Genomic DNA, 23,933 nt, shown 5'->3' with positions numbered 1-23,933 from the left:
TTTGCTTCTTCAAAAATGTGCAACATATAGGTCCTTATATGTAGACATACATACATCTATCCTGCTTCAGAAAAAGCAGGAGAAAGTTCGCAGTCATTGTTTAAATAATCATTGTGTATTAAGATTTACTGCAGCTCATATGAGAAAGCCACTTCTAAAAGCTATGGCTTACATTACTGGTTTAGCAGGTAGCTGCTGCTTCAAGGTTTCTAAAAGGTATCCACAAATTGTACATCCCATCAATATCCCTGAGAGCAGGCAGATCAACAAGAGACACTGGTCTAAGTGTATTTGAACTTCATTGAAATGAGAAAATTTCAAAACAAGCTCTGCCATTTCTCTAGGGAAGCTACTGCTATTGACAGGAATAGACACGCCAGGAGTGTGGAATATTTCAAGTTGAAATGCATTTCTTTTTCCCAGGCATTTCCTAGGGCAGACAACATGCAACACACTCCTCAAAAACCACAGAAAAATACAGAATGGAATTCACTGTGTTCCATATCCCAGAAATCTACTTTTAAATAGATCAAGTAGTAATCAACACAGCATCTGCTAGATCTCCTCAGGATTTTGACAGGAGGGTGAAGACACCTCTCCTTCTAGCTGCTTTTCCTTTTTAATGGTTTAATAGGGAAAGCAGTTCCCCTATTCATGTCTTGGCTTTAGTTACCACAGCTGAATGATGTATCCTGAATTCTGTCCCATCCTGCTCATCAGGTGAGCCACTGAGCCCCCAGAAAACTTTCAGAGACAATGATCTGTGCTAAGAACATACTTGAAAATTCACAAAGAGATCATGCACCCAAAGGATAATTTTAGATATAAATACCCAAAAAAGCTCTACAAAACAAAACAGGTTTATAGATCAAAACCAGAAGCCTAAAAAAAAGGCCTCAGTCTTCAGAAGTACTAAGCACCCACAGACTCCTACTAAAGATCATAGAAAACATTGGGTAGGCAGAGGGAATAAACAGAACAAAATTATCCATCTACCTACACACAGCTCCCTGCCAACTGATTTTCATATATGCAAAAAGTGCACACATAGAAACAGAAAAAAAAAATCTTGATACTTGATCTTGTTGAATAGCAAGTATTTGAATACTCTTAAAATATCAGGTATTTTTGGAAATGCCCAGGTCACACTGGAAAAAAAAACCCCAAAAAACACAAAAACCAAACAAATTGAAGAACATCAGAACACAAGCTCTATAAATAAGCAGTATCAAGCTTCAAACGTATCTTGAGTATTCTTGATATCAAAACTGCAATGAAAAGCAACATGAAGTGCTGAACTATATTTTCAAAGGGTAGATGACAGCGATAATTTTAAGTTATGTAAAGCAACACTTGCAGATTTTCATATCCTGAGTAACTGAGAATGGACATTAACAAAACAGCAAGAGGCAGAGCTCCCTCAGCCACAGCAGGAGCAAATTCAAATCAGATGAGTGAAACTCCATTAAATGAAGTTAACACTCAACACGCTCTTCCAGGCTCATAAATAAGGACAAGAGACTGATTTTTCTTAAAAGCAGTATGTGGCATGACTATGACTTTTCTTTCAGGTCTGAGAACATAATGTGAATTTAATGCAAAGCACAAGTCTAAGCCATAATTATTCATACTTCATTTGACACAAGTTCTAATATGTCCTGAGAGTCTGTAGCTTAAACACACATCCACATATCCCATCCCCCCCTCCAACACTAACTAGTAAACGTGCAAATTAAGCACAAAATGACAAACACAGTATTACTACAACAAATAAATTTGGCTTTCTTTGTGCCAGCTTCTGAAAACCCAGACAATACTACCAGTTTTCCACAAATTTTACTGAGGAATAAGGAAAAAAATAAGGTAGGTAATCTAGAAAATTCAATTCTCCCTTGTTCTTAGTTTAGTGTCACCAAGGTCTTTTGGATACATAGAAGCTTTTCTAGATGGAAGAGTGAATTTAATCAGAGTATTGCATTCACCAAAGCTGTTAACTACCTTCAGATAATGTGAAGCCATTCCTTGTGAAGCTTATCCTTAAAATATTATATTTTGTGGTCTTGCAAAATTATCTTTATACTAAGAAAAGCTTTTGCTTGGCTAAACACAATTCTAGTTATATAATGTTTCTTTCCAGTTAAAGCTGAGCTTCCTGTTCATGCTCTGTAAAGTGTGCTACAAAAAACAGCATTCAAATGACAACCATCCTTTTCCACAGATGGCATTGAGGTTTGGTTACCATGAAAATTGTCCCTGCTGTACCCAAATTGCACAAATTTTACAACACAGTACATATACACTATTCAAACATAAGTATAATAATATATTTACTTCATATTTCCAAGTGGTTTCCCTCAGCTGTTTACAGCTTGCTTGAAGCCTAAGTACTTTACACACCTTCTTCCTCCCCACCCAGCCACCTGAACTCTAAACATTCACACTCTTGTTACTGGTAGGATTGCTCACAATTGATGCACTACCATTGTTTTTTTCCTCCATTCTGTTTACAAAAAGAAAAGCACATAGCATTTGCTTTTCAATTAGGAGCTTCAAGCCTATTGACCATAACACTGATGCTTTTAAAGGAATTCCTCAGATTTTTTTCTCTTTGCTGCATGGTTCTACTAAGAAAAGTGACTACAAAAATTACCACAGTGGGTCTGCTATGGAATGCTAAAACTCAAGGTAATTTCAGCACTAAAAAAACCCACATGGTGAAAAGAGATTTATGTTTGGTAGTACAATATCACAACACCAAGTGTGCAAGACCACAAATCTGGTCTTACACCTTTCATGCTTTCCCCTTTCTCTTTTTCAACAGAACTATAGTCCATTATTGAAAACTCAGTAAAAAAAAAAAAAAAAACTCAAGCTTGGTACCGAACTAACAGAATTTAAAATTTATGTTAATAGCATTGTTAGGATGCATATGCACATATAGGCATATGTAACTAAAAGTACTAGCAATTCCCTTCAGAGGTGATATTACTCAGAGGGAAACATGTATACAAATCACCAAAAGAGTTTATTTCCTCAATTCACATAGTGATGCAGAATTCACACAGGATGCAGAAATACATTAGCACATACAGCCAATTTTCATACTAGAACCAGCACCAGCTTGGTTTTGTTATTCTTTTTCTTTAGAAGTTAAGGCCATTAACTTAGATACCAACAATCTTACTCAACTGGTACAAAAATATGCAGCTACTAGAAGGAATGCGTCATCCTTATTTCAAAAGGAAACCTTCTAATCTGATTAGTCACATTTAGCTGAGCTCAGATATTCGCAATGGGAGGAAAATTGTGTATTTTTAATGCACAATGGTCATATTAGTATCAAAAATTTGCCTTCTTTGTTTTCATACCTGGTTGACGCACTTAGTAACTGAATCACAAACCACTAAAATCAATAAGCTGTAGGTTTATATGGAAGCTTTAACAGATAAAGTTCATGTAATAACATGAACTATAAGTTAAATGTACGGTAACAGAAACATAAAAGTAATTCATATTTGCCACGATGTGTGCTGCCTACAACTGTTTAAACAAAGCATGTATTTGCCAAATAAATCTTTTAAGATATCTGTGTACCTCAGGCAGAAAACAAATTGAATGTAGTAGTTAATATCATTTAGGATATTTCATACCAGGACAAAACATTGCAGGAGACAATTTTCATGTTATTTTCTATATTTGAATTATTTTCTTTTCTTCCTAAAAGCTTTATACAACCAGAATACAATTAACATTCAGTTACATACTTTGAAGCCCAGGCATACAGGCAAAACTGGGGATTAACAAATTCATAAGTTCATTAAAGAAAAGCAAGGCACACTGATTTTATTCCTCTGTACAGTAGCATACAGATGAGAATTACCTAATTAAGCAACTTAGTATTTGCACAGGTATCTCTACCATTACACTGTGTCTTAAAAGCTCAAACTAAGTTCACCTCAACAAGTGAATAAAACAATACCACTGATGCAGCACTTGCAATTACAGCACAGATAAAGCCAGTCACTACTCACTGTTTAGTTCAACACCCACCTCTTTTCTTGTTGTAAATAATATTCTTACACAACAGGTCGTTGTGACAGAGCACCACTGGTGATCCTAAATTTGACAGTCTTTCCTTCATCCAGGCCATCTCTTCCTGAAGAACTTGAGGACTTGGAATATCACTTAAGAACCTTTTCAGGTATAAGGAAATAAAAGTTAATGTTTCCTTTCCTCTGTATTCCATATCAAGCATTTGTAATGAAGTATTTTTCTCTACATTCTTCCTGCAAAATAGTTCAACAGACCCTCTCCCAAACCAGGGCATTCTTTCCCAAGGCACAACAGCAGTCAAGTTATAACAATCATTTCCCTGTCCTCCTCAGAAAACAATTTTCTGAATGTTATCTGTGCTGTAAACACATTAGTCCAAAAATCAGGAGTAGAACATGAATACACTCCCACACATTTTAAAGGTGCAAAGATTAAAAGAATTATCACATGAATTTCGTTCACATTACAGTACTTCCTCCAAGAAGAATACACAATGGTATTAGGTACTATTTGTATTTATACTGAGGAAAACACTAATTTTAAGTCTAGTCACAGTACACACTTAGACAGCCATTTTGTCCTCTACATTTTCAGTTACCTATTCATGTTCTCTCAGTTTTTTTAATAATTTGATGCTGTAAAAGTAAAACCACTTTGCTAGAGCATTCTTTAATTACAATGCAGCAAGAAGGGTCTCCATGATTTCAAAGCCACATTAAGAATATTTTTAAGCTGGAGTCTGCTTTCTGAGTGATGCAAAGTCTGAAAAGAACATGATGACACACCCACCTTTTATTTACTTCCTCATCTGCAAATTCTGTGGGTATGAGAGAGAAGTATTTCCCCATTTTCAGCCACAAATTGGATTTAGGGATCCATCCATTGTGTGCATGAATAGTATGGATTTTAGCAAGTTGTCTAGCTATGAGTCTAAAAAAAATTAAAATTAAATTAATGTTTTATTTAACTGAAAAATTCTAAAAAATACAGCTCAGGAATTCAAAGAGGGTTTAAACAAGAGCAGCAGAGCCATAGGTAGCACATTTCAAGACTCAGAAGTTCATTAGGGTCATTACCTGTGGGAAGGGAAGAGGGACAGACTGGAGTTCAGTTACAGCAGACAAATTTCACCTGCATTTACAGGCTACTCTTGCTTATTTTTCAAAGTATTGATTTAAATTAGCTGCTATTTTTAGGCAAATATATTTTAGTGCACACAAAATCTTAAGACATCAGCACTTTCTGTTCACTGCTAACAGTTTAAAAAAATAATTTCTCAATGGAACTTTCTGGTATCTATTCACAAAAGTAATGTCTTAGAAACAGTTGGAAGTACTTTAACCAAGTCCAGTCCTCTGCAACTCAATGACCTCTGCAATGGTGATGTGCAAGTGTTAAATACACTAAGCAGACCTTTAATGACTACAGCTCATTAGCACAGGCTTACAGAAATACATATTTCCTGCTCAAATTCAACTCAAAAAGTCCTTTAGACCAGGCAGAACTTCATAAATGCACACCGAAATTATGAGATTTTAAAAAAATAAATTTTTAAAAGCTTACCTGAAAATGTCTGGATTGCACACATGCTCTGGATCCAGGGCTTCTCCCTGCATGAACTCATAGCACAGGCCATTGTTAAAGGTGCAGTAGAGCTGGGGTGCACAGCCATGGGCCTGCAACACACGGAAACTCTTCACCTCCTCATCCCGATCCACCAGCAGCTCAGTCTTGTTCCCATAGATCCGAACTAGAACCACATCATCTGTTATGTCACCCATGTAGCAGCCAATTAATTTATTGGTGATTCCATCGGTGAACAGCTGAAAAGCAAAAATAATGCAATAAACAACTCAACTTTGCATCTTCAACAAGAAGGAAGAGAATGCTGAGTCATCCTTCAGTTCCTAAAACAAATGTTTACTACGTTGAGCATTGAGAAGATAAATCTTTAAAACAGAGCAATATCATGAAGAAAATACTTGAATATGAATGGGGGGGGGGGAGGGAGGGAGGAGGGGTTTGCATTTGCAGTCATGTCCTTCTTCTACTCTGTGCCCTCAAAACCCTCATTCTTAATTCAAAAAGAATAAACCCTCCTACAAAAGATCCTCACAATAAAACAAGCAAGCAGCAAAAAGCTGCTTCAAGTTGATTAACAAACACTTTTTAATTCTTAATAGCAATGGGGTCAGAAAGTCAGCTGAAGAAAAAGAGAAACCTATTTATCAGAATCAGGATACCAAGAGTTCAACAACAATGATTTGATTTCCTTATTTGCTCATGCCCAGTCACGCACCCTTTGATATGACTTCTGCCTCAAGCCCTAAGTCAGGCCCAGAACAAAAATACTGACAAATGCAGTGAGCTGTTATGTGTCAGACATTATTCTGAGCCATAATAATTAATGAAAAAGTGTTTTTGCTAAAAACACACATCAACAACAAGAAACATATCTACAAGCATCATAATTCTTTAGAACCTTGGACAGTTTGGGTCCAGGTGGGGTTTTGCTATGGGTTGGAGGTGTTTTGGGCTTTTTTTTGTTTGTTTTATAAAACAGTAAAACACAATTCAGAAAGTTTGACTTCTATTCCCCCTCTCCCTTTATGATACAGCATTTATTTTGAAAAGTAGCATCACTCAAACACAAGTGACAGATCATTTCCAAATCCCAGGGGTTTCGAAAAATTGATAATTAGGCGCAAATTCTTTTAATTACTAAAGAAAAAGAAAATCTGAAGTTAGATCAAGTCTCCCTGTTTAGGAAAAGATGAGACATTTACAGTAGATGTGTTTTAGCTCATATGCCTCACTTTCCCCAACACCCCTGATTTGATGAGGTCAACAGATTCATCAATAAATGCAGAAAAGAAGGGGGAAGTTCCAGTTGTCATCACAAATCAGAAGAAATAGCTCAAGCTCCTGAGGAAAGACACAGAAGATACAAAGGTACCCTATTTTCTTGAACAGTTACACTCAATCTTGAACAATAGGTAGAGAAAATTACATAACTTTCATTTAGACATGGTAACCATAAATTCAAATAACGCTGCTTATAAGGCCTCTTTGACACAAAATTAAGGCTTTACAATTTATGGGCACATATTAGCTATTACTTTAATAACTCAAGATGAATAATAAAGAATCTTGAATAGTCTTCACAGTAACTGCTACAATGTTAAGCACTGCAACTAAGAAAACTAGTTTAATTTAGCACCATGAAATACTGAGCAGTATTTCATGTTTTTGAACAGGCAGCACTTAAATGCATTTCAAAATGCTTGTAAATCACAAATTACACCCTTATACTATAAATGCATCCATTCATAACCTTCCCAGTCATAAGTGTGTGGTGACAGAACTGTTCAGGTGAGGAAGGGAAATCCTGTGATGCAGTTAAACCTCCCTGATCAAGCAGGACCAACTAGAGCCAGCTGCCTAGGACTGCCCAGGGAAATCTCCAGGAATTCTGGAGACTTTATCACTTGTCTGGCAGTATGCTCCAATGTTTGACCACCCTCAAGGTAAAAAAGCATTTTCTCCTGTTGAGATAAAATTTCACAAGTTTTATTTTTTTTGCCCATTGCCTTGTCTGTCACTGGGCACTGAGACAAGTCTAAACATCTCTTCAATTCCCCCTCACCAGGTATTTATACATGTAATATCATCCCTGCAAGTCTCCTTTTTTTCCAGGCCAAATATGAAAGATCCCAGGTCCCTCTGTAACCTTCATGAAACTGTTGGACTTTCTCCAATGAGCATGTGTCTTCCTTCTACTGGGGAGCCAAGAACAGGACACAGGCACTTAAAGATGGCAAATCAACATACAAGTACTGATTCTTATACCTTTTATCATAAACTCAGAATTAATTTGTTAAGTACATATGAAGAGCACTTTGCAGAAGTGATTCCTGTTGAGCTGTTCAAGTTTAAAAGTATCTTGTCTGCCACACTCAAGTAACTTCAAAAATGTAGTTTAAAATTAAAAAATGTACTATGAAAAAGACATCTCTAAGGTGATAAGAGATAGTAATACTACCAAAAAATGTTAATAGTGCTGATGATGCAAAGAAACACTAAGAATTCAAGTTATACTGTTATTCAGACACTGCTGGGCACATTACACCTTCTGTCATAGGTCTATTATCCCCTTAAAATAAGTTTCATTAGCACTAATAAAAAGAAATCTGCAACAAGGAAATTGGATTCCCTCAACTGTTAATTTAGGAACTCTGCTTATTAGCATCTATTTGTAATGTGCTGCTACAAGTAATTATTTACACCCAGGAGCATTTTAGCTCTTGCTTCTTAAAAAGGCAGAAGGGTTCACTTACTTTTCTAATAACATTATTCAAAGTAGACAATTTCCATATTCCATCCTAAGAAAACATCTAGTGTTTACTACCACCAGTAAAAGAACATAATAGTCACTTTATTCTTTTATTCAAAATGTCTTTATCATTTAAAGAATCAGCTTAGAAGGCCTTGCCCAAAACATAACCTGAAATGAAGTAGAGCAAAACAGTTCTATAGGAAAAGCATCAGTTGAGCATCAAAAGCAGAGAACAGACTCTGATTATGCGGATCAGATAATCAGTAAACTATCAAGGCCATGCAGAAGATGATAGAAGAATCTATGGAATGCAATGAAAATACAAAATTCTGTGAATAAATTAGAAAAAATTAGAGGCAGAAGTTAAGAACACAGTGCAACACAAAAGTACTCCAGCAGCAAGATCCTGACACTACTGTAATCCACAGAAGGCTAATTACTGTGATATGTGCTTATCACAGTTTAATACATACTTTCAGATGTGGTAATACAAAGGTAAAACTAAATTCAGAAACACTTCTGGAAATTATCTTTATACTGTGCACAATCAGATCCAGCTTGAATCCAAGGCTTCATAGAAAAAAAGAAACTGTTTAATGAAATGCAGATTTAAGGTGAGAAAGCTACAAATGAGCCTAAGTTACTCAAGAATCAGAGAGTAGCACATGGTACAAACATGACAGGCCAAGGGAGCCCAGCAAGACCAACTTTAACCAAGACATGATGCATCTTTGAGACAGTTTACCATAAAAGCACTGTTATTAGGCTATTAGGTTCCTGGAAAGGGCATATGATGCATATGCTCCCATCTAATAAACAGGTGCTTCATGAAAAACTTCTACCTAATGCTATTGTTCCAAGTGTTCAAAGGAATGAGAAGAATGAGCACAAAATTGCAATCACATGTAGCAAGAATGAACAGACAAAAATAAAAGTGTCATAGGGCAAAGTAGAAAGTACTTATGACTCAGAAGAGTCAATTTTTCCCTTCTAAACTGAGTTATTACATCCATAGGTGGAGCATGCAGGAAACAGTACTGTAGTGTCATAAAAACACAACAGTGGTGTGAAGTCACAGCATAAATAAGTAGGAATACCCCAGATTCTGCTACTGAACCCCAGACTGACTTTGAGATCTCCAGAAAAGAACAGACTTAATAACATGCTTCTTTAATGCTCACCAAAACTTCAACTTTATATTGTAAACGTTAAGTTGATCTTTTTTCTGGAAAAGTATAGTCTACACAGACACATCCACAGGTATAGAGATCAAGAACCTTCTTTCTTGAAACAAGCCTAGTTATTTCTCTCTCTGCAGCCATTGTAGCTCTCTTTCTGTAGCTATTCATAAAAGAAGGACAAAGTACAACTACTGGAAAATGCCTTGGGTAAATTCTCACATGATCAGCAGGGCTTACAAGGAACCTCATTCAAAGGTCTCCAAGCTCTGGAGCCATATCCTCAAGTTCATTACACTCAGCAGGTGAAAGTCACTGTCTGCATGATTTAGGTGGTCAGATGATCAGGAGCAAGATCATTTGGTGTTAAAAATAAGACAAACAATTTTACAGCACTGTTCTCTGCTAAGTTTGGCGAGAGACTGAACTAGCAGTTTCTTCTGAACTCTTGGGGTGTTCTGCATGACAGCAGCATGGAGAAAACAATGCTTGGAGCAAAGATAGTGCTGGTACAACTTTTACATGGATTTTTTTGGGCTACCAAACCGTTAACACTTCAGCTTCAAGGTGTGTGTGGGTTTTGTTTTGTACAGTTTTGGGTTGAGGGCTGGTTTTGATTGAAATGCATGATAACATGTGAAAGTTTTTGGTAGGTTCTTTTTGTTGTTTTTGTGGGTTTTTTTAATGCCAGAAAAAAAAATAAAAGTTACTTATTTTTCACCTTGTTTCTGAAGAATATTCTTCTACCTGAAAACAGTCAGGATCAGGTAAACAGTTAACTCTTGTTATAAAAGTGATGAATTTGCTTTACAAATTCTGTGATTCTGATTAAAACAGCTACAGATTTTCAAATAATAATAATAAATTTTTTTTAAAGAAGCTAACAGGAAAGGAGCCTAAAATTTTATTCTAAATCAAATAATTAATTTGCTGTTCCTCTCCCTGGAAGAGTTTGACATGAATTGCCTAGGGGCTGGAGAAGGAGGGGCAGAGGGACACAAATAAAACTGTCTTGGATTATTTCTTCCAAGCCTGTAGGATAAATTATATGCCTTTACATGAACTCATCCAAGCTGTGCCTAAACAAATATTGATTCTCTGTAATCTGAACCCCAGTCACCAATAAACACACCTCTATCATGCCCAGCTTAATTACATCAGGCACATATGGGCATATCACTTAAATAAAACACCACTACAGTTTTTGCCCCACACAGACACCACAACAAGCTTTAGAAACAGGGGACTGAGCTCCATCAGAAATGGAAAAAGACTGGAGAAACCAACCCACCTCCAAAGACATCCAATACCTGCTGACATTTCCCACTTACTGTGACCCTGCTTTCAAGGCACACCTCAAGTTACAGTTTTTCCACAAAACATCAGTAATGCAGCCCGTTCTGCAGCTCTCACTTTTCTTACTCTTTTCCTCACTTCTCCATTTGGAGGTATCAGCATTTCTCTGTGGATTCAGTCCTTCCTCTTTACGTGGCAACTGCTTTCCCAACTGCTGATGCGCCAAAACCACCAGAGCAATAAACATCTCGCTTGAAAAATGTTACAGCACTCAGATACAAAATAAAGTTAGTTCACTTTGTTTCCCACAAACTAAGGCTTTCAATTATTTCAATGCTTTTAAACCCACACTCAGTGTGTTTAAATAAACAAAAAAATATTCCAACAAGTTTGGAACACTGAACCAAATTACAGTTTGTTATAAAAAGAATATCAAGATCAACACAAGCATATAAATTAGATCAGCAGCCAGAAAATACTGCCTAAGAAAAGCTACTGAGTGCAAGTCAGGATAAAAAAAAAAAATCAAAGAAACAAGGACAAAAGCTAATCTGGTAAACATAAAAGTAGCCGGGTGGTGGTTTCACTGGTGAAAGTAACATTTTTCATAAGCTTGAGTCCATCCCATTCACATTCCATAGCTACAGGAACAAATCTTTTCAAATTATAAAGTGTTGCAGTAGTAAAATCATGCAAAGTGTTGGTAAGTGCGAAGACATGTAAATCTCAGGGGGAAAAAAACAAAACAAAACAAAAAAGCAAAAAAAAAAACCCCACAGCACCAGAAAACAAGCAAGGCCAAATTATTTCAGAGAATTAAAAAAGCAAATTAATCCAACTTACTTGGAGATGATAGTTGTTTGCAGGATTTGCAAAGGGGTGTTATGTGTGACTCTACGAAAAATTTAATCTCCTTTGCAAAACAGATTCTTTCCACCTCTCCTCAGATTTCATCCAGGACAGGAACCGTGTTTGTCAGCCTAGCATTTTCATTATTTTAGATCTTTGAATGATTCTTCAGCAAATTTTTTCACATATATATCATTCTGGTCTACTCAAACAATGGTATAAATTAATATTATTAGCATTAAGCCTTTTCACCAATAAAAACAGGCAGCCTTTATTCAGAATCCTAAATACTACTTTGGAATGGTAAGAAATGCTGATGGTTTTTCCTGGGCTGTAATATTACACTGCAGAGAAGAAATTGTGTATTATCCTACTGAATCTTTCTTTGCCACCAGACTTACAAGAGGTGGACAGGTCGTGGGATAAAAGAATCCTGAATCAGCACTGCTGAAGTGATAACTAATTTTCCCATACTGTAAGCAAACATTGATCTTGCTTGAATTGCCAAGAAAGAGAAAAAATAAGGAATTCATAAGGTGGGCAACAAAATACAATCTGTGAGTATGTTCTTACATTAGGAAGGGTAATACAACCTTTTTAAAAGAGTAAAGAGTTAAAACAATTATGCTTTTATATTTCATCAAGAATCACGCAAAATATAAAAATTGGAATGCCCACTGTCAAAATTCAGGCAGCTTACAAAACTCAGAAGTCCTGTTTTGAGTTAGAATTTCGAATGAAATTTTAAAAACCTTTTTCTCATGTTCATAACATCAAATTTCTGAATTTAGCAAGCAGTGAGTTTTTCAGCAGAAGTTTGGGGGAGAGAGACCTCCAAAGATGCCTTCCAACCAGAACTACTCAACATTGCTATTACTAAGAAAACAACCATTCCAGATTCAAAAATGACTACTGCAAAAAACAGAGAAAGCAAACCTCAAAAATTCAGGAGTTAGAAAACCAAGCACTCAATTCTATACAGTTCCTAGCATCTTTTCGACTGACAACTGCACAAAATACATGAAGATGAACATTTAGACGGAAAATCCTATTTCTCCCTAGCAGTGTAGAATAACTCAAACATTTGTACTTCCCTGTAAGGACAAAATTCACATATAGCTTGATATAAATGAGATATCTGCTTCCATTTCAAAAAGTATTGGGTAATGCTTCTGATGTTGTAGCCTATCTGATAAATAATGCAATAAAAGAATAAAATAAGCACTGAAGATTTTAATTATTTTTATCTTCCATCCTACATTTGTGTTTTATGCTATGGTGTAAAAAATAAAATCTAAAAATAGATTCCTGATTTGAGGTACTTATAAATCTTAGTGAAAGTGAGGATTAAACATTAACATATACTAACTACAGTTTCAAAACTGTTTAGCTGACTAAATAAATTATTATACAACAGTAAATTTTTACAAGAGAAGTTAATTAACTTTTTCAAATCAAACTCTGGATTATTCAACTTATTACTAATTGTTCTGACCCAAGAATTACCAAGTGCAAAGGTAGCAAACGGCAGAGTTCACCAGAGGAATCAGCAGTTCATTAAACCTATCACTGTCCTTTGTCCATTTTGCTGTTTCAGATTAGTCAGGCATATTTTCCACATCTAAAGGGAGGACTCCAGGGTATCCTGCTGTTCACTCCTTGGTCTTCACAAAACAAGCCACCTTCCATTTCAGCACCTTTCTGTATTCGATGCATGAACAACATGAATCTGTAACAGGATGTATTGCCATCACTGCTGCTGGAACCTGTTTCAAGCCACATGTATTCCTGCTTGTTACACACTTACAGCAGCTTAAACACAAGCTACAGAGTTAAAAATAAAAGACCATTTGAAGAGCTTTGTGAATAGAATATTCTTCCACTGTTTAAAAGGAAAATACCAAGCTGAAAAGTTGTGTTCTTAAAGTAATTTGTTTAAAACTAAACTCAAGAGATTTTTTAGACAGAAACCTCTAACCACAGACAGTAATCTCCTACTTCACTTCTGTGTGACCAGTCAAAAATGTCCCTGTTCCACACCAATGGCACTGATGTTTTTCATTCTGTTGCTTCTTGCAAAAGGAGTGGCAGAAGGAAGCAACATTTTTTTCTCTTAAACCTACTACAACTCTTCCCAAAGAATAGTCATCCTTCCTTAACAGGATAATGTTTCCAACAATGCTGAATTAAAGAAAGAAAAACATTCTGCTGAATAAGTTAGTCCAGCAGCTCTCTGAAGAGGAACTTCATTGAAATAAGACACCTCCACGTAACAACAACTGCTGAATAACACAGTTGAGCATATAACAAAATGCTCAACTAACCACAGGCTGAACTGCTATTTTAGCCAGGCAAATTGGCTAAAGAGTTTTTAAGTCCAGGGGGCCATGTTAAGTATATTCTAGAAGGACAAAAGCAGCCAATCCTCCGGCAGATGACTCGTCATAAGTACAAATGACTGCTCACCTAGAAAACACCAGAGCGAGCAGCGGTACTTGCGCCAGGAGCAGCGAGCAAGGGCGTTACCGGGGCTGGCGCGTACCGACACCGCCAGCCTCAACCCCAGCCCGGCTGCGAATACAAGACAGACATTTATTACATTTGCTATTACAGGAAGCACCCGACAAGGGCTCCACGGCCCGTGGGAGCGCCCCAGACGGGCAGCCCGGCGAAACGCCCTCCTCCGATGGCCTGTCCCTTGCTCTGCCCCCGGCTTACAGACACGCCCCAGCCAGCAGCGACACGGCGAGGGTGACGCTCAGGAACACCTCCTCTTCCTTCCCTCGCCCCCGGCTCTCGAGCTCTCCCTGCTGCTAACGCGGGCAGCCGAGTTCCAGCGGGGAGGGCGTGGGAGGAGGACGAACGCGGGCGGTGGGAAGGAAGGAGGGAGGGAAGGAGGGAGCCGGGGATGCTGCCGCGCCGCCCCGCCCCGCCGCCGGGCCGCCTAGCAAATGGGGCTCCGCGCAGGGGGCTGCGGCGGAGAGCGGGGGAAGGAGGGAGGGAGGGCGAGAAACAAGGCGGCAGCTCCCCCACACAATGGCCGCCCGCCCTCCCTCCTTCCTCCCCGCTCTTCCCCTCCCTCCCCGCGCCCGGGCTGCCGCATCCCCCGCGCGAGCCCGGGCGCGGACCCCGCCGTACCTGCAGCGTCACCTCCTCAGGTCTCCAGTGCGGGCGCAGCCGACGCAGCAACTGCAGAGCGCCCTGGCGATACCCGGGCCCCTCCCGCTCGCTGACGGTGATGTCCAGCTTGGGCACCTCCGGCGAGCCAGGCGGGACGTGGATGTAGTTGGACATGACAGCGGGCAGCAAGCGGCGCGACACGGGGAGACGAGAGCAGGCAGCTGCCGCTGGCGTTCCCTTCGCGGCGGAGCCGGCAACTGACGGGGAAATTTCCACTTCGGCTACCGATAAAGCGGCTCCACCTCCCCCGGCTGCTACGCGGAGCAGCTTGGGAGAGCGGGCGGAGCCGGGCAGAGCCCTGCCCTCCGCCCCCCTCCCGCTCTCCTCACCTGCCTGCCCCTTCCAGCATCCGCCTTCCCCCCGCCGTCCCCTCGGCGTCCCGCTGCCCGCGCCGGACCCGCGGCCGGGGAGGGGTTTAACTAAACGTGTCCGGGGCTGGTGAGGGAGAGCGGGCGCGCAGGAATGCGGGGCCGGCAGCTGATCCTCACCGGGCTTGGAGTTATCTGCTGCCCTTGATTTTCTTGTCTTTCAGTTGCGTCCCGGCTTTCGAACCCCTCACCGCGTCTTCCCTTTTGTTTGCCCTCCCCTGCGGGGCGCGCACCTGCTCAGCACCTTGATCCGCTCCTTCCACGCAGCAGTTACATCCCCTCGTTTTTTCTTCTCACTTATTTTATGCTGGAAATCTTGTTGCCTTGAAGTTATTTGCGGCGGGAAAAAAAAAAAAAAAATACACACTACGCCACAGTTTGTACCAACCAGAAGAAAAAAAAAAATCCCATATTTTTTAGAAATATTTCGATGCTCCCGCTGATAGTCCTACGAGTACCTGCCTCCTTTCACGTTCTATGATCTTCCCACGTAGGAAACACTGAACAAGAAGTTCTTCTGTAAAAATAACTGAATTGAGTTAGATGAAGACACAAAAACTATGTAAACAGAGTAATGGTCGGGCTCTCCGCTGAAGAGCTGTTACTCTAAAACAGAGCCAGGTCAGGGGATCTTTAATCTGAGTACTCTTATCCGTCTAAAGTTTGATTTGGACCAAGTATTTAAAATCTTCAGAACCAGGAATCTGTCTGTGAGAGCTCAATAAACAAATTTTCTTTCTGCTGTATTTTAAATTAAAATTTAATGTTTATGGGTTTATTTTATTAGTGTAAGTATGTTATTCTACATTAATAAGATTTTTCTATCAAGCATTAAAGGGGAAAGAGTATCGGGGTCTGAATCAAATTTCAAATGACATAATATTACACCCATTTCTTCCAATAGCCCGTTTCCCTTTTTCTTCTTTGAAAGTAAGGATATTTTGAAATTTAAATCCTTTGAAGAACAGATTTCTTTTAACACATTCCCCTTCATATACTGTTTAGCCCTATAAGTCAATATTAACATAGAGGTATGATATCACTCTACCAGATCAAGCATGTGATTCATAGTGGCCTCTGCTTCTACTTAGGCAGTTTGGTAGATGATAAACTAAGATTTATTTATAGATTAAGGCCAAACTGAAATTAAATGGCGAAGGTCAAATGCTCCAGCTTCCAAATGTTAATTTTAACAAGAACTGGTCTAAACAGAAATCCAATCTTGCTAACACTGAGAATAATAAATACACCTACCAGAAGGTCTCAGTTATTAACTCTGAGAAGCCTTCTGAATTTACCCAAGTCTGATTAGATTTCCATAAGTTGTTTGTGAGTGTATTTTTAACATAAAAGGGAGAAGTTGGAGCAGTTATGGTTCTTAGATTGTTTAGGAATTATGAGAGCTGAACTTCTGTATACTAAATATTTATAAAGTATGTGAAAGGGCCTTGAACACTTAGACAGTAGCACTCTCATATTTCTGGTTATGGTATAAAGACACATCCTTTTGGCTTGTCCTCATGGTGCATTAGTAATTCTTAATTCTTGGGTTTTTATTTTTTAAAAAATTAAATTCCTATTTTTCTTAATTCCTGTTATTTTAATGAATAAATGTTACGGTTAGCTACTCACCTGGTTTCCTTCCCTTTTTACCTTTTGTTTCCTACAAATATTTTCTGTGTCCAAATCAAACCCCAAAAATGTGTTTTCTCGTAATACTTGATACATTCACAGGTACACCACACCAAACTGAATTCATTCCAAGGCTGGTCAGAGATGTTCACAACAAGGAACTGAAGAAAACAGGTTGCTTTGCTTCTCTGCCAGGTCTGTGCTCTACCAGTCAGCCTGTCTGACCTGCTTGTCCTCCTTGTTCTGCCATTCTTTTCCTTTTCTGCTAATCTGGAACCAGGATGTGCCATTTAATTTATTCCTACACTTTTCACCTTGCCTTTATCTCAGTGCTGGATGCTTTATAAATGCTTTTTAAAAAATTTAAAAAGGGATAAACATAAAGAGCAACATCAGGATCAGAACCAGTTTGAGCTTCCCAGGTGCAGTTCACCTGGCTGCTTTCCAAAGCCAGTAATTCAGTAATTGCTTCAAAAGGACTCATAGAATAAATGTGCCTAGAAATAGGATCCCTTTAAGCCATATTAATTTTAATAAAATTTTGCATAGTAGTGTTTCAAATTTCTTTATATTGTCCTAATCTCCCAAATAAAACAACTGAGTCATCAGAAGTTTTAAATCTGCCATTAAACCAGACAGTGGGCCTGGACATAATTTTCTGATTTCCAGTCCGGTCCTTTGATCACAGGTTTTTTTCAGTGCATTCAAGCATATCATTTCTGTTCATTGTCCCACATGTATTGTGTCAAGATGAATCACGTCTCTGTACTCATGGTAAGCTAACTGTAAGTCAGCTCTTATATATTTATTTATTTATTATACTAACTTTTGAAGTGCCTGGTGGCCTAGCATCCATCCAGCAGCACCCAACAGCATCCTAGCAACAGCTCTTGACACACAAAAGTTGCTCATTCTGTTATGTTTATTGTATTCTGTAAACAGATTTTGTTATCATCTCGGGTAAGATGAGCTTGAAATAGTTTGTTTTATAAAAATCTTGACAGTTTAGAAATTTCTTGGAGATGGATACTGCCTGGTATGTTGTTGAAATGGTAAAAAGTCCTCTCTTGTGCAAGATGCTTGACACAATAATAAGTTATAGCTTTTTCAAGTATATTTTGAAAGCTATATGAGACAGAGTAAAAAGTCTCAAGGCTCATTGCAGTCTTACAGCTTGATTTTCTAGTAGGCTCCCAATTATTGACACTCACTTAATATATTCCACATGACAACCTAGTTCCTAACTATCTAAGTCCTTTTTCCAACATGGGAGTGGTGTGGTGCATAATGTAATGTAGCAGCAGATATGATTACAGATAAGAGGTTTCCAGTTCCTTCAACTGTTCAGGGTTTCACATAAAAATCTCAGAAGTTTCTAGAGGAAGTCTAGACATCTGTACAAACTAAACAAACCCCTTAACCAGGCCTGTTAATTAAACTCAACACCAGGAAGAGACAAAACCTGATAAAACCTGCCTAAAAGAGTAGGACCAAAGACATGTTTACACTCAAGCAGGTGCTAAATCGAAACAAGCATCTTAGAAAAGAATTCTGCAGTTTCTCTGTTTTCTCCATGCTGTAGTTTGTTGAAGGCTATTTATGAAACAATTAAGCCACTGAGTTAAAAGAAAGAAGAAAAAAAAAATCTTCATATTAGTCACACTACTCAAAAAATACCTATACAAAAATAGGGACTAAAGAAAGCAACACAAAATCATAATTAAGGCCAGTGCCTGTATTCATTTTAATAGATAAAGCTGTATTTGAAAAGTAGTTACAAGTTGACTGATCCTTGACTAAACTTGAATTCTACATGTGTCCAATGATTTACCATAACCCGGTGTTTTTTCAAGGGCAACAAGTACACAACTTGTATTAAGTACCCAAAAAAGAGTCTACTTCAGCAGATTTGAGATCTCTTGCATTCAAGAATAAATTCACCCACAACAATACAGGAGGGGGAGTTGAATGGCTTTTGTGCTTTCTAGAAATTTATGCTTATCTGACATTTTATTGACTAATCAAACATCCTCCTACAAGGGAAAGTTATAAACATCAGCAATTTAAAACACAGTCTGTGAAAAGGATAATATCAAATATGCATTTAAATGTCATGTGAGCTGTAAAAGAAGCCTAGAATACTTTTCCTCTTTCTAAAGTACTATCAGAATGTCATTGTGTATTCTCTAATGAAATCTCTAATCAATTTTACAGTATAAAGGGGGGCAGAGAGGAGATGGCTGAACTAAATTAAAACAATTAAAATTTGTGTAGGGAGTTATCTTGAGGGACTGAGAGCACAGTTATCACATATAAATGGCTGCCACTTTACATTCAACCTGAGTCAATGAGAAAGAAGAGAGAAACCTGGAGGATTGAGAACTGTCTGAATGGCGGGTCTCAGATGGTTGTGATCAGAGTCTCATTGGAGGCCTGTAGCTGTGGTGTTCCCAGGGTCAGTCTTGTTCAACTCATTTATCAGTGACCTGGATGATCACCAGCACATTTGCTGATGATGCAAAGCCAGCAGGAGTGGCTGCTCCCCCTGACAGCTCAGCTGCCTTTCAGTAAAACCCAGACAGGCTGAACAGCTGGGCACAGAGGAACCCAGTAAAGTTCCACAGGGGCAAATACCATCCCTGCACCTGGGGAAGAAGAGCCCCAGTACTAGCACAGGTTAGTGCCTGTGCACAGGGATGACCTGCTGGAAAGCAGCTCTGCAGAGAAGGACTGGGGAATCCTGGTGGACAAAAGGCTGACCATGAGCCAGCATTGTGACCCTGTGAAAAGAAGGCCAGTGGCATCCTGGGGTGCATTGAGAAGAGCAGGAGATCAAGGCCAGGAGATCAAGGGGGCTTTTATCCTCCTCCTTTACTCAGCCTTGGTGAGGCCATCCCGGAGTGCTGTGACCAGTTCTGGGCTCCCCAGGTTAAGAAAGGCTAGAAAATGCTTGAGACAGCCCAGTGGAGAGCTGTGGAGACTATTAGGGGTCTGGAGTTATAAAGAAAGTCTGGGAGAGATGGACCTGTTTAGCCTGGACAAGAGATGACTCAGAGGGGACCTTATAAATTCTTCTTAAGGGCAGATGTCAAGAAGTGCTGGTGCTATGTGACAGGAAAACAGACAACAGGCACAAACAAACACAGGAAGATCCATCTGAATAAAAGGGCAAACTTTACTTTGAAGGTGACAAGGCACTGGACAGGCTGTCCAAAGAAACCATGGGGTGCCCTTATCTGGAGATACTCAAAGCTCACCTGGACTTGATCCTGTACAATCTGCTCCAAGTGAGTAGAGCGGTTGGAGTCTGGTCCAGAGATCTCCAGAGGTGCCTTTCAACCCCAATCATTTTGTGATTCCCAGAAAGGCAAAGAAGGATGTCAAATAGGGGAGATGAGATGCAAAAAGGAAAGAACATGAAATTCTGCATTGCAATTCTGTGTTAATGAGAGAAAAAATTACTAAACTGGCTTAAGTGTCTTCCTCACAAAAACACCATTCCCAGCAGCTTTCTTGGTAGTTTCAAGAAGTCAAGGACTAAAAAAACCAGAAATTATGCAAAAGTTGAGCTGCATTCTTGTGCTTATGACCAGTTCCTTTATATTAAATTGACAGATGGCCAGGAGGACTCTGGGCTAACACCACAACATCCTTTTCATAAGCATTCCAGTTTGTGTGCTGAGGCCCACGTGTCCAGTAGACTCCAGGCTGGATGTACTTTTGGTGTCTGTGTGTGCGCCTTTTCTCTGGGTCCTACCTTCAACCTTGTTCATAGCTCATTTCCTACAGAATTAAGGTTAATGTGTCCAGATTTTGTGTCTGCCCTTGATTAATGATTTAAGGAGCAACTTTAGAATTTCACTAGGTCACTAAATTCCAAAGCTAGTTTTAAATCCTATAATTGAGAATTACTGAACAGCAGGAGCCTACAATCTGTAGGTCATCATCTCAGGCTGCTTTTGAAAGCCCTACAGATTGTTATTATTGTTTTCAGGATTATTTCATTATCCACCTTCGAGATTTTATTTACTCCCAAGGCATTGATTCTCAGGGGGCTGGCGAAAGAAGTATCGTGGGCATAAGAGAACAGCTCAGAACAGCCTGATATTTAATCATAGGTTGTAAATATCTTTTACAGACTTGTCTGCAACTGTCACTAAGCATAGAAAATTACTAAATTAGTCAGCTTCATTTATATTTTTCTTAAGAGAGATCTTGGACCATTAGTTAAATTACATTTTAAGGATAAAAAAGCTATGTATTCCACTTGGAAAAGTAAAACAATATTACGTTAGAAAATAAATAAAATATAATAAAATTATAGCAATTATATCAAAGGTAAAGGGCCAAACTTTGCCCAATTCTCTATCTTCTGTTCCATAGGGCTACAGGGTTCAACAGCCACAGGAAGCACAGAGGACTGCAGGGGAGGAGAATTGTTTCCCTGGCTCCTGCAGCTTGGACAACCAGCGTTAAGCAATCAGGAGGGTAATCAAGGAGAAGGTATCAAGAGTTGCTACAAGAACATTGTGTCTTACTAGGAGTTCCCTAGTGCTAGCGTAATTCAGAGTTTAAGTTTTATCAAAACATCTTGAAAGAGAACTGGAAGCCTCTCTGCAGTGTAAGCAAACATGTAATCTTTACCAGCTTTCCTAAATTCTGGTTCTTTCTCTTCTTCCCTTAAAATATTTTGGATTGTGTAGCAGATCCAACTCTGCAGTCTTTGCACTTGAAGATGTGACACACTAGTAAGGTTTGTGGTTTTTTTTAATCCACCAAGCTTTTAACATGTGAAAAGCAAAGAACATTCATTTTGGCTTCCCCCCTCAGCCCTCCCACTTCCTCCCCCCAGAGGTGTGGAGCCATGCCTCTGATTCTTTCTCACTCATTGGAATTTTGCATTTCTATGTCAGCTGGGCCTCCATGCCAATCCCTGAAGGCTGAGGTCCCCCAGAGTGCAGAGAAAATCTTGTGCAAGCGATTGCAGCTGCCACATTTTGGTTTTTTGTGATCCGTGTATCTATTGCTTCAATGTTATTCGGATAGTTACATTTTTATCTAGATTTCAAGTTTCTACATTAGAAGAATCTTCGTTTAGAAGATATTCTTTTCCCTAGTATTTGTTACAACTGGCTGTGTTTCGAGTATGTCAGGCGCTTAGTCAGCTGTTCCTGCAACTGAGACTTGTTTTTCTTCTTTTCATCCCTTTCATCCAGTGGAAAAAGTTTCCTGCTGCTCTCCCTACTGATATTTGATATCGGATCTCCAGCTGATGTACATATTTAACTTTTAAAGAACAGCATGTCAGCTAGCTCCACTAATTAAGATTCTTTCTGGTTTTTTTATTGTTTGGTTTTCTTTTGGTGTTTTTGTTTTATTTTTGTTTTCATTGAAAGATTATTTTGGAGGTATTACTTCTCAGAGGAATGACTTTATCTAATCCAGCTCTCTCTTTTTAACAACAGTAATTTTCAAAAATCACTTGCTCATGCTTTGTAGCAATGTATTTATTTAATCTTCGGCATAAAAGGAATGCTTAGAGGGAGCAAAGTAGCCAGTCAGCAGCTTTTTTGAATGTCTGCTACAAGTCATTATAATGCAAAAAAGTAGGGAACTTGAGCGATTTGCTTTTAGTTTCTCTAGAAGTGTTTCACATTCTAACAGCATTCCTGATAATCATCTTTCCTCCTCCTTTTTTTCCCTTTTTTTTTTTTTTTTTGTTTTTGTTTTTGTTTTTGTTTTTGTTTTTGTTTTGTTTTGTTTTGTTTTGTTTTGTTTTGTTTTGTTTTGTTTTCCCCAGGAAATAATCTTTCTGGCCCCACCAGTAACTACTTACAGTAGAAAGTAACAGTGGAAAGCCATTAATATGTAGTTACTGATCATGTTATCAAAATGTATTACTATCAGAAAGGTGCTAAAAGCTGTCCACTGATGTTTTTTATGGTGACTAAATGGCAAAAATGCTTCCAAACCACACTGAACCCCATGCTTACCCTTACAAGTATTTGTTTCTTTGGGAACAGGAAACTCCAGGTAGTAAAAACCCACAGGTACGCAAACGCAGGATATTGAAGGAATGTTAGAAGGTAGATTGGCTGATGCTGTCATTTCATGGATTAACTGCCCAGACTTATGTATTTATATAAAAACCTGCAATGCTGTTCACAGATCCTCAGTGGATCCAGGTGGACAACTGGAATTCATGAGATAGCAGCTCTAAGACAACCGCTTCTAGTTGAATAAATCATTGTCTTCCTTTGCTTTGCCAAGTTGCATAAAGTCATTGGTTCAAGGTCAATTCCTGTATGATTCTTAAAATGTTCCCAAACCAGCTCTGACACAGCCTCAATCAGATCCTTTTTTACAAGACAGCACGACATTGTGATGAAGAAAGTAGAATAAACTCAAATATCTGAACCTTCAGAATCTATTTTTAAAAAGTCACTTTTAAAATGATGAATTTAAGGTCACAGCTTATTGGTAGTTCACTTTCTGCTGGTCAGGGATTTACATTTCCTCCACCAAGGAAAGCCTTTCTACCACGAAAGTTGATGCCAAAACCTAAACCTCTGGCCAAAAGTATTTCCCTTATAATAATATCTCCATTGCTTACTCTTTTATAAAGCAAGCTCCTTAATTGCTTCCAGAAATATTCTGGGCTTCTGATCCTCTCTGGTGTATTTTAATTTGCTCTTTTCATCTTTGTGGCGTTTTTCAGCATTTTTTCCTCAGTTAGCTGCTCAAAAAGTGAGGCTTCTCCTGGACAGCAAAGATCACAAAAGAACCTTGTGAAATCTGAATTTTGTATTGGAAGAATCACAGAGTAGAATACAAATACAAGAGCAATGTACACTTTTGATGCTGTTGCCGAAATCGTAGTCAAGATCAGAAAAATATTAGAAAATGAAATGTAATTAGTGCAGGGTTTGGGGTTTTGAATACTGTATTGGGAAACCCAATCTTAATTGGGCAGGGTGGATGATAGAAAAGCTACATGATAGAGAACCTTAGGCTTGAAGTTCAAGAAGCAGCTGAAATAGG

At 38.7% G+C, this 23,933-nt stretch overlaps 1 protein-coding gene across 1 annotated transcript in view; it reads right to left on the bottom strand.

The window, feature by feature from the left end:
• ETNK1 (ethanolamine kinase 1) overlaps nucleotides 1–15,598 on the bottom strand; it is a 29,685-nt gene extending 14,087 nt beyond the window's left edge. The window contains exons 1-4 of the mRNA XM_056512722.1: nucleotides 14,851–15,598; nucleotides 5,617–5,876; nucleotides 4,843–4,983; nucleotides 4,051–4,193 (exon numbers count right to left, since the gene is read on the bottom strand). Of these exons, the coding sequence (XP_056368697.1) occupies nucleotides 4,051–4,193; nucleotides 4,843–4,983; nucleotides 5,617–5,876; nucleotides 14,851–15,006 (700 nt within the window). The 5' untranslated portion in view covers nucleotides 15,007–15,598. The remainder of the gene's footprint in view (nucleotides 1–4,050; nucleotides 4,194–4,842; nucleotides 4,984–5,616; nucleotides 5,877–14,850) is intronic.
• Between the last annotated feature and the right edge of the window lie 8,335 nt (nucleotides 15,599–23,933).

The sequence above is a fragment of the Oenanthe melanoleuca genome, chromosome 1A, assembly GCF_029582105.1.
Source record: "Oenanthe melanoleuca isolate GR-GAL-2019-014 chromosome 1A, OMel1.0, whole genome shotgun sequence".
NCBI lineage: Eukaryota > Metazoa > Chordata > Aves > Passeriformes > Muscicapidae > Oenanthe > Oenanthe melanoleuca.
The sequence above is the reverse complement of the archived record's forward strand: the minus strand, read 5'-3'. Positions and strand labels throughout refer to the sequence as shown.